Raw genomic sequence first — 10,909 nt, forward strand, 5'->3', positions numbered from 1 at the left:
ACAGCTGACTGGACTTTGGCGGAGAAGTGCATTATATGCAGGTGAAATGAAGTAACCTTGATAGCTTTTGGTATTTCATAACTTAATAATATACATAAAATGTGTCAATTTCCAACTTCTAAAATTCCACCCAAAGAGGTTATGAAGATAAGTTTCTCGTATTCTATCAACTGTTTGCTTGTGACGACTCGTCGTAAGTGGAGATGTTTAATTCAATTCCTGGGCAGTTATGCAGTATAAAGGCATACATCTTTGACTAGTTTGCATTAACTGCAAAACTAAAGAATTCTGATTTGATCGTACATAATTTTACGTTGGTATGGAACCACAACATCTATTCAGACATCACACCTCACCTCACAGCCAACGTAAACCAATTTCCGTGAATGACACGAAATAACAGTAGTAATGTCTTGCAACTGTGATGATTATGATTATGATTATCATGTTCATAATTTAAAAACACCCCATTGAGTCTTTCTGTCCGAAAACGTGCTCCAAATCAACGTCCATGGTGACATAGGTACCAAGTCTAAGCGTCTGAATTTCACTGTTGATACGAATATACACGATATACAGCTTGTTCAACTTGACCTGAGTTACTCTACTTATCAATGATCCGAGAGGTCAAGTGGCACAGTGCGTTTGGTTTTACGCCGCATTCGGCAATATTCCAGCACCATGGCCCCGGTTTGTAAAAAATCGAGTCTGGACCAGACAAACCAGTGATCAAAATCATACGCAGTATTGATCTACGCAATATTGATTCGATGACATGTGTCAACCAAGTCAGCGACCATGAACCTGACCGCCTGACCCCGTTAGTCGCCTGTTACGACAAGCGTGGGATACTGAAGATCAATTCTAACCGGGATCCCCGGAGGAAAAAGCATGAAGTTAGCATTTGTGTTTTTTGTTGTTGTTTTTTGATGGTCAAAGTCAGACACAGTAATATTCCAGCTGCATGATAGTTGTCAGCCAGTAATCGATACTGACTGATATCATGAATATCAATGTACTCATAGGGAAAACATGACATGTAGCAACCGTCATAGCGACAATTCCTACCCGATCCCGTTAGTCCCCTCTTACATGCGTGGGTCGATTAAGCTTCTACTTGGTCAATTATGGATGTAAAGGGTACAGTTGTCAAGGCAGCCTTGGCATTTCACTGTTTAACTCGTACATAAATAAGTAATGAAACATCTTCAACCTTTGTACTACCAGAATATATGCTTGAGTTGTTGAGACCACACGGCATAATGCAGGCAATTCCGTCGATAAATGAGATAATTTTCACGCAGATTTCCACAGCCTCCATAATGAACGGTGTTGCCGTGAATGTGTACACGTGTTTTCCATGGTACATTGATTGTCACCTTGGTGCATGGAGAAATCGTGGTGGAGACAGGTAGGCATGGCGTTTAGAGTCCAAACGGAACACTGGACGTAGAATTGTTGCACATATTTGAGTGAGTGAGTGAGTTTAGTTTTACGCCGCACTCAGCAATATTACAGCTATATGGCGGCGGTCTGTAAATAATCGAGTCTGGACCAGACAATCCAGTGATCAACAACATGAGCATCGATCTGCGCAATTGGGAACCGATGACATGTGTCAACCAAGTCAGCGAGCCTGACCACCCGATCCCGTTAGTCGCCTCTTACGACAAGCTGAGTCGCCTTTTATGGCAAGCATGGGTTGCTGAAGGCCTATTCTACCCCGGGACCTTCACGGGTTGCACATATGTGATGGAAAGGGTGTAATCTCTTTTGTATGTTTGCTTCAGTCAATATAAACTTTGTGTATTTTTTAAAAATGTTTATACAGGCAACCAAAACGTCTTTTATGGACAATATTATATGAAATTAATAGTTAAGAGGAATAACTTCCACTTGAGGATAATTAGCTACTTTAATACACCAAATCTAAATTGAAGACATGCCTTTTTAAGAAAACAGTCAGTGTCTTACTTGTCATTTTTGAGTTTTTCGGATAGCGCTACTGAGCGGTACCTTTGGACTGGAACTCAAGCTATATAAATGTTGTGACGACGACGACGATGATGATGATGATGATGATGATGATGAATTTTTTCATCCTTGTTGCTGTCATGGTCATTTCGCACATCAACTATCGCTGCTTGAAAAGCCTTCCTCAATACGACCTGTATACGACGTGCATCCCAGGAAAATAAGTACAGTGGCAGTGAATGCATCAATGACACTGGGGTTCTTTGCCTTTCTAACTGAATAATTTTGTGGTTCGGTACATATCCTACATGTAGTGTTACACGTGCCCGTCCCATGTTCCAGAAAGGTAAGATTAAACAAGAACATCTTCAGGAAACATGTTTACAGGTATATGCTTTTGATGTCGAAAAAAGGCGTCTTCAGGAATTCACTTGCTTTTGACAGCCAAACATTTTTGCTGACTTTCGCTTTTGCTTGGGTACTCATCATCTGCTGGGGAACAGAGGCATATTTGAACACACTCGTTTACCGAAGGTCAGACCCCACGCACGTCGCTGTAAGGCAGAACTGAAATTTTACAAACTCTGAGGAGTGAAGCTCTCAGGAGTCACACGCGATCACCCTTCCAACTACTATCGCCAATATCACGGCGAGGAACACCAGAAAGTGGCTTCACACATAGTAGGGAATCAACCCCGTGTCTTCTGCATACCTATTAGTCTAAGCCAACGCCTTGGATGATGCGAAAGATTATGTGTTTCCAGTTCTTTGAGAACAAGTTATAGTTCAAACAACATTGACTTGGTGACTGAAATAGTGAGTGTGAGTGAGTGAGTGAGTGTCAACCAAGTCAGCCAGCCTGACCACCCGATCCGGTTACTCGCCTCTTACGCCTCTTTCATGATCAAAGATCATTATCTGCTTTGAAACCATGTGCTTTGTATCCATCTGCAGGATTCCACTAATGGAACTACTTTCTTGGCGATTTTATCTACTAGGCTACGAAGGATGGAAAATGAGATTGTATGAACCGTGTGTTCCTCGCAAACGGAGCACGTGCATTGCGCATGCAAGGCGGGGCGTCGGCAGCCAGTGTCATCACAGTTGATTTCATCAGTGAATACCAAATATTTAAATTATAGCTAAAGTATATCTTTGGTCGGTTAAAGCTGGATATAACATGACCAGCGGGCATCACTGAAAAGTAATCCCTCTTCCTTTGGGCATTTCCCGCTGGAGGCGGGTTTTGTTTTTAATGGTGCCCACGGGTCAGGTGACATGTTATATCGTACACATATATATCAGTCAGTCAGCTGCTGAAGGTGACCCTGGAACCACTGTCCAGATGTCGCGATGACCTTTGAATCAGTGTCCAGATGGCGCCGTTAACACATTCGACAGGTGTCTGGTGTCCTGCACCCTTGCTAAAAGTGGCAAACGCATAGTCACTCACTCACTAAATCATAAGATGTTCCTGAAGTTTCCAGTGCATAATATGACTGAATTCAGTTTTACGTCGGGTTTAGCAGTGTTCCCGCATTATCACGGCGGGGGACATCAGAAATGGGTTTCATACATGTGGGGAATCGAACATGATTCTTCAGCGAGACGAGCGAAGTCTTTAACCACTAGAACGACCCACTCCCCATTGTGCATATTATGACTTTCACAAATAAAACAATGTTTTGCTTCTCACTTTAGGTGCCCAAAATCACAAAAATGCACACAGACCCAACCTCCAAATCTAGCAGGCCTCGATTTTTTGTTTGTTTCTCTCATGCCGAAACCATCTTTAATTTTGCTTTTGGGTCTGTGTCCATTATAGTGATTTTACAGGGAAATCAGTCTTAATTTGTAGGGTTGCAAACGGATTTAAGTGGATTTCCTTGTTGTTTACCACTCCAAGCAAGGCACCGAGTGCACTTTCTTATTACCGAGTGACAATGCTTCATGAGCACTCAACCATGTCATCTACTTCAGTGTCGTCCTCCTAAAACGCAGCCCTTGTGCTGTGAATGCATTCCTTGTTAAACTAATGTGATTTCTTTGGTACCTGCCAATGCTTGCAATCTGCATTGATTTTACACGGGAGTCTTATATTGTCCGAAATACTGATTAAAAGCAAACTAATCCCTTCTTCTGAAATTACCTTCCGCTATAGCCAATAATCAATGTACTTAAATAAAAGACAAACCGAGGCAGTGTACAGCGTAGGCCCCATATGAATGTAACTATTTTTGTGCTTAACAAAGAACGTAAAAACAATCAGGTACGTGCAACTAACATCTTGTTCTGTCGTTACAGGCTGCATGATGTATTTCCGACTGAAACCGAATGAGACCCTCACCGACCTGAGCCGAAGGTGGAACATGGATATGCTGTATTGGCCCCTCACGGGGGAGATGGTCACCCTCATTGTTATCCTCTCTGTTTTTACCATTGTTGGCTCCGTTGGCAACGGCCTCGTAATCTTCGTGTTTCAGAAAATCCGTGACAAGACCACAGCACACGTCTTCATTATAACACTTGCTGTTATTGACTTATTCGCATGCATGGTGATAATCCCATTTACCATTGTCGTGGAATATCTTCGTTACGACATCCGATATGACTTTCTGTGCAAACTGTACCAGTTCCTGATCACGTCGGAGATCCCACTTTCGGCATTTATAATGGTGGCAATAGCGTTTGATCGTTACTTCTGCATCTGTCACCCACTGAAAACGATCCTCACTCCAAGGAGAACCAAAATTGTTATAGGCTGTTTGGCAATGTTTGCCTGCACGCTTGGTATCGTTACTGCGTTAGCATTCGGCGTGTATCAACCCATCGTACTACCGGACTACAGTTCGCCAGATTTGGATGAGAACTCAACGATACCATCCATAAGGGAACCAAGGATATTCAGCATTCGACCAATGGCTGACGAGTCCCCGAAAGAAAATGACCTAAACAAAATCTTAGTGAGTCGAGTAATAAACTACATGTCGGTGCACAATATTACCCGACGAGCTGTAATTAGAGAAAGTGGATTCAAAGGACCCTATACAACTATGAATATGTATATAGGTGTTTGTCAGCCCACGGAGGAAATCCTCAGTTTTGCTTTTGTGGACGTCTACCAGAAAGTGTACTCTTCCTTGTACCTCATCTGTTTGGTAATTGTCGGCGTCCTGTACGGAATGATCTACAAGTTCATCACCTCGCGCAGGTCGAGGAAGCTGCAGCAGAAGTTGACAATGTGTACGTACATCAATGGCGAGAATGGATACGAAGCTACGCGCCTGACTCTTCTCAATGGTCACGAGGAGGAAAAACAAAATGGCGACAACGAGCAGACGTCGCGTTTCGCCTCCGGTAACAGGAATTCTGGGAGGCATTATGAAGCAGAGAAGTTACGTGAGGAAACAAGAGCAGCGAATATCAAAACAGCTTTAATGTTGTTTGCAGTAACTGTCGTTTTCATCGTCGCTTTCCTGCCAGCCTGGCTGATGACGTATCGTATTGTTCCAACGGTCATCGTTGTTTTCTATTCGTATTTTGTGTACAATGTTGCCAATCCTTTCATTTATGCCTTCATGAATCACATTTTCAAAGACAATATTCACAAAATTTTTAGTTGTTGACATTGATGCCCAAGCAATAAACCAGCAACGAAGTTGATGGTGGACTTGAACAAGCTGTGCGTAGAAACTTTGATCTACATGTGCGCAATGACCTTGAACTATATGTGCGTGGTAACCGTGACTTGTGCGCGAACTGTACCTACACCAATCAAATTGCGCGCTTTGTTATAACAAAAGTGACATGAGTGAAACTGCTTTCATAATGATTAGAAGTAGAGTTAGTTTGTAATCCATATTATTGGAATGTGATTAGACATCAAAGGCATAAGGCATCATGTATCAACTTCTAATTAAAGAGATGTCTTCCCGTTACTAATACAGAAGAGGGACCCATACATCACAGAGATATACTCAGAGTAAATGTGCCATCTGCGTTAAAGAACAAAAACGTAATCCACTGCCAAGCAAGGTCATTATTCGGATCCAGGAAGTTGAGTTTATTTGTAAATGTGGCTAATAACGTTCTACATTCGAAAGGCAAGGACCCAAACGTACAGCTGTCTGTAGGTCACGTCAAACAACACAGATGGAAAACACCAAGAATGTTTTCGTGTGTGTAATAAATGTTTGAACGATGTAACAGAATTTTCGTGGCATGTGGAGTGTTTTGGGAACAAGGAAAACATATGACAGCTCGCGATTCAAACCCTTGTGTCTGACTGAGACTTTGTCCCGTCTCCTCTCAATGCTGCATGTTGAGCTCACTGGAATGGCGTCACTGGCGAAAAATATAGGAGACTGATAATTCCATGTCATTGTGTGACAATGGTACTCGTTAATTATGGTCATTAAGAATTGACAGATCGTAACTGAAATGTTATCCGGATTTATGGCCGGAAATGCTTCGAGTGAATACGTGAAAAAGGACCGTTGGCAGAGGGGAAGGTCGTGTCAGTTTAATGTATTTTACTGCGGTGATGTTACAGGTCCCCACATACCTGCTAATGATTGCATAAAATCACTTTTACGCAGTGGTGCTGTGAAATGTATATGCTATGGTCTGTTGAAAGACACAGACTGAAACCGAGGAACGCATGTCCTGGCGAACAGACGTGTGGCATGTTAATGCTGCGAGAATAACGAAACTTGAACATGATCATAACGATAAGAAGGCCAGAAGTGGATGAATGTACAAAGATCTCCCCAGCATATGGGAACGACGGCGTATTAAAAAAAACAGCTTCCTCCAACCAATCCAGCTGTGCTTCATTGGAAAGACGATAGTACGAAATGGAAATAACGACAGCAGTATTGCAGAGGGAAAGGTGGCACTGCTTACTGATGATGTGTGTGGGTTTTATGGCTCTTAACCCTTGCAGTTACTCAGACAGACAAATGTTGTGATGATTTGCATCGTACAGGTATGCCTGCTTTGTTGTCAAGAGTGTTCATACTTGTGGACTAACGAACGCAGCATCTGGTCAAACACATCAAACACAGGTGGGCAAAGAGAATTGTATACTCATCATTTCAATCTGGGCATTCATCCGAGGAACCGTCATCAGGAGACATCATCATCTGAGAAGATAGTCAAGGACTGATTCTGTTTTGTCAAACTGCGCTATGATGCTGGCTTATCTTCACAAGCTGATCTTCCATGTTGCTGAGGAGTAACCCATGACTGTATAATAAAAAGAACTTTTGATGAAACGGTGTCTCAGCATGCTACCTTGGCCTATAATTTCTGTACAGGTGCAGTCAACCACAATTAGTATCGTGTTGATGACCATGGCTTGTCACCGATCAAACAAACTCAATCAACGTTGTTGTTTTAACCTGCACTACCCATTCCCTTCGCTGTACGGCAGCTGCGACATCCCCTAGAGGGGCTGTGGTATGTGAAGTGTTTTTTCAACGATGACGGATACGACGGTTTTCTCGGGTTAATGTGATGCTGCTCAGGTGTTGAAAACAATGGCAAATATGATGTGCTAATCTGTGTCAATGCGTTCACTGGTGAATCTGAACTTTGAAAGGTATGACAATGGATGTTTGATGATGATTATTACACAGCAGAGTGGTGCATGACGAATACTGTAATGACCTAGTCTTCAAAAAGACTGGTACGAGTTCAGATCATATTGTGACTTTACTGATGCAATACTCTCACTTGCCGCACGGAATATGTCATGTTAACTGTACCCAGTTCCTAAAACAAAAGCTAATGTGTTCATATACAGCTTCAAACTAAACCTCCAACCATAGCCTAAACCACCACGGGAATAACTTGTACATAAAACGTAACCACTTGAATTATATGCTATAGTTGGCTATTTGAGTAATGATGTGTGCTGTTTGAATTCCAGTGAATTTTGTGTTCTCGTCAAATGGCTTAATTGTTAAAGTAAAGTGTTAGTAATATTACATCGGTATACATTTACCCCTTTCCTGTATCATCAGTCTAATGTTCTTTGAGCTTAAAATAATTGGTGCAGATTGTTCTAACAGAGGGATATTATGCTGTACTGATTGATCTGAAACGTATAGCCAGTGTTTTACTGTTGAAGAATTATTGCCTTTGAATTACTGGCAAAATGAAAGTGTACGTTGTCGAAACCGTTGTTCGTGTTGTTTCGAATGTTTTGTTACAAGTGTAACGGAATGTGCCATTTTAAATACTTTTAATGATGATAGCATGCACTATGCATGTTAAATATCACTGACCAGGATACAGACATGTGTGAAGCTAATCATTTCCTTGTGTGTATAAGTACTGATACGTGTGTGTCGTAGTATACAAGGATCTTTCAAATGTCGGTGATGGGATCACAATTTTCTGTTTGTTTGAACCCAGGATTTCAAATGAGAAACAGCTTCATCATTTTAGCCAATTCCACAAAAATCTACTTGTATACAGGCAATCAAAGAGCGCATAGTTTCACATATTGTTTTTCAAGTTCATAGAATTGTTTTCTTCACTGACATGTTTTATAGGATGTAGAAAATACATTTTTGTTTAGTTTTTCAGGTATGAAAAATGTAAATAATAGTATATTTATCACTTGGCATTTGTGATATTCGAATATTTGTTTGTAAAGGTATTGAATATTTCGTATATGTCGTATAAAGCGACATATCGTGCATTTCAATAGTATTGCAGTTTGTGTTCTGTAAAGTTATATCTCTATGTACGGAACGTTCGAAATGCAAATTTATACCGTGTATGTGTTGTTTTGTTACGTTCATTCTGTTTTTTTTAATTGATTACCAATTTGACTGATGTTTCGCGAAATGACAGTCATGTATTCAGACCGACCCCTACTTGAAGTACATGACTGGACTTTCGTGACTGTGCATTCTGTACGGGATATATCAGTCTTGTTGTTGTAAATAGTTGTACATAATTCATGTTTGGGGCAGGTAAGCAATATTGTATGGCCCTTATGTTGGAATGGTGTATGATGACACCTCTGTGTAATAAACAAATGTGTCATGGTGTAAAACACTTTTTTGTTACTAATAGTCAGCACAAAACTTTTCCGTGGACTTTCGGGTACTTTCTTTTGTTTCTCTTTAGTTTACTATTACAGGAAAGAGTTGACATCGCACACTGGACGTGTTAAGACATTTCCGAACAAAAGTACTAGAACCCGTACTTTACTGAGAAAGTGTAATCCCAAATACAACATGCATTACATTTCTTGTTTTTTGTTTGTTTGTTGTTGCACACAGCAATATGTCAGCTATATGGCGGCGGTTTGTAAACAATGGAGTCTGGATCACACAATTCGGTACCCAATAGCACGAGCATCGATCTACGCAATTGGGATACGTTGGCAAGAGCTTTATTGCAAGGACAGATGTTCATGGTGTTGATCCCCGTAGTGTCCGGTAGAGTCTCGGTTATTTACAGACCGACGCCATATAGCTGGAATATTGCAGTGTTTAACAACACGCAAATTATTATCACTTTCGTGTACGGGTTTGGTGCTGCGCAGCTGGTGTTCATCTGCGATTTGAACCTGATTTTATCACGATGAATATGAAGACATTGAGATCGTTGAACTATTCTGGGAATCGAACTTTTTCTTAGTGCTAGAAAGGCCAAAACGCTTCAATCACACATCAATGAGAGTCAATGAAGTCTTGTCGATCAAAGTTCAGCCTAATACCCGTTTGTCTGTTCTCCTTGATGATCATGGATGGATGGAAACAGCAATATTAAGAACATCAGTGTCGTTAACACCGTGAAAGAAAATCAACAGGAAGACATACTCTGTTCTACAGCTTCATCGAAAGGTCAAACTGTCATAAATGTATAACTTCTGTGAATTCTTGGCCGCCCAATACAACGGAGCTCTTTAGGAAACTGTAGCAAGATCCCCTGCTTAATGCTGAAGAAAGCATCTGTTGGGGGTGTTCCATTCTACACCCTGAAGCTTTAAAGACCACCATAGAAATGACACCAAACCAATCACTCTAACTACTGCGAAGATTAGACAGAAGTTGTAATACTAGTAGTTTGTATAGATATTTGGTAGCGTTGTCCACAGAAGACCATGGATCGAAAAGATGAATACAGATTTAGTATGATTGATCTCCTCTCGAGATTGATGTCCTTGAGGTGAACGACCATCCTCCTGGTATTCCCGGGAATGACCTGTCTCAGCAAAACACGACATGAATAGTCATGGATGATAATAACATAACACTGCAACATCGGAGTCCCGATTATCACAAAACATATCACTTGGCGTTTGAGACTACCTGGCGATGAGTGAGTGAGTGAAGTTTAGTTTTACGCTGCATCTAGAAATATTCCAGCTATGGTCTGTCAATAATTGAGTCTGGGCCAAACAATCGATTGATCAAGAACATGAGCATCGATCTGCGCAGTTAGGAATCGATGACGTGTGTCAAGGAGGTACCACCCGATCTGACCAGCCTGACCGCCCGATCCCGTTAGTGGCCTCTTACGACATATTTTGTCACCTTTTGTGACAAGCATGGGCCGCTGAAGACACATTCTACACCAGACCTTCACGGGTTTTATATAGCAATGGAAATTACATCAATTCCATGATATGAGTATTTACTGGTGTTCATGTTAAGGATAAGAATGCGATACATATAGAGGGGTGTTACCCTGTTTGCTTGTTTTGGGGCTTTTTTCTCCGTCATCGTAATTCAATGATTTAGTTCAATACGACGTACCTCATCGTGCAATTCTCTGGATACATGCATGTATAATTAGCATGGTGTTGGTTTGGACCACCGAGCATTTCCCGTTTAACATTGAGGTGTTCGGTACAATAAATAGAGGCTCAGGGAACATAAACAAACATCAAGCGTACATCAACCCCTGCCCA

General features: G+C 41.4%; 1 protein-coding gene across 1 annotated transcript; it reads left to right on the forward strand.

Moving 5' to 3' along the window:
• Window positions 1-2,307: 2,307 nt before the first annotated feature.
• On the forward strand, window positions 2,308-5,600 carry LOC137267654 (cholecystokinin receptor type A-like). Its single transcript, XM_067802128.1, has 2 exons — window positions 2,308-2,320; window positions 4,279-5,600. Exons 1-2 carry the CDS (start codon window positions 2,308-2,310, stop codon window positions 5,598-5,600), a joined length of 1,335 nt encoding a protein of 444 aa, XP_067658229.1.
• The last annotated feature ends 5,309 nt before the right edge of the window (window positions 5,601-10,909 follow it).

The sequence above is a fragment of the Haliotis asinina genome, chromosome 16 (genome assembly GCF_037392515.1).
Source record: "Haliotis asinina isolate JCU_RB_2024 chromosome 16, JCU_Hal_asi_v2, whole genome shotgun sequence".
Lineage (NCBI taxonomy): Eukaryota > Metazoa > Mollusca > Gastropoda > Lepetellida > Haliotidae > Haliotis > Haliotis asinina.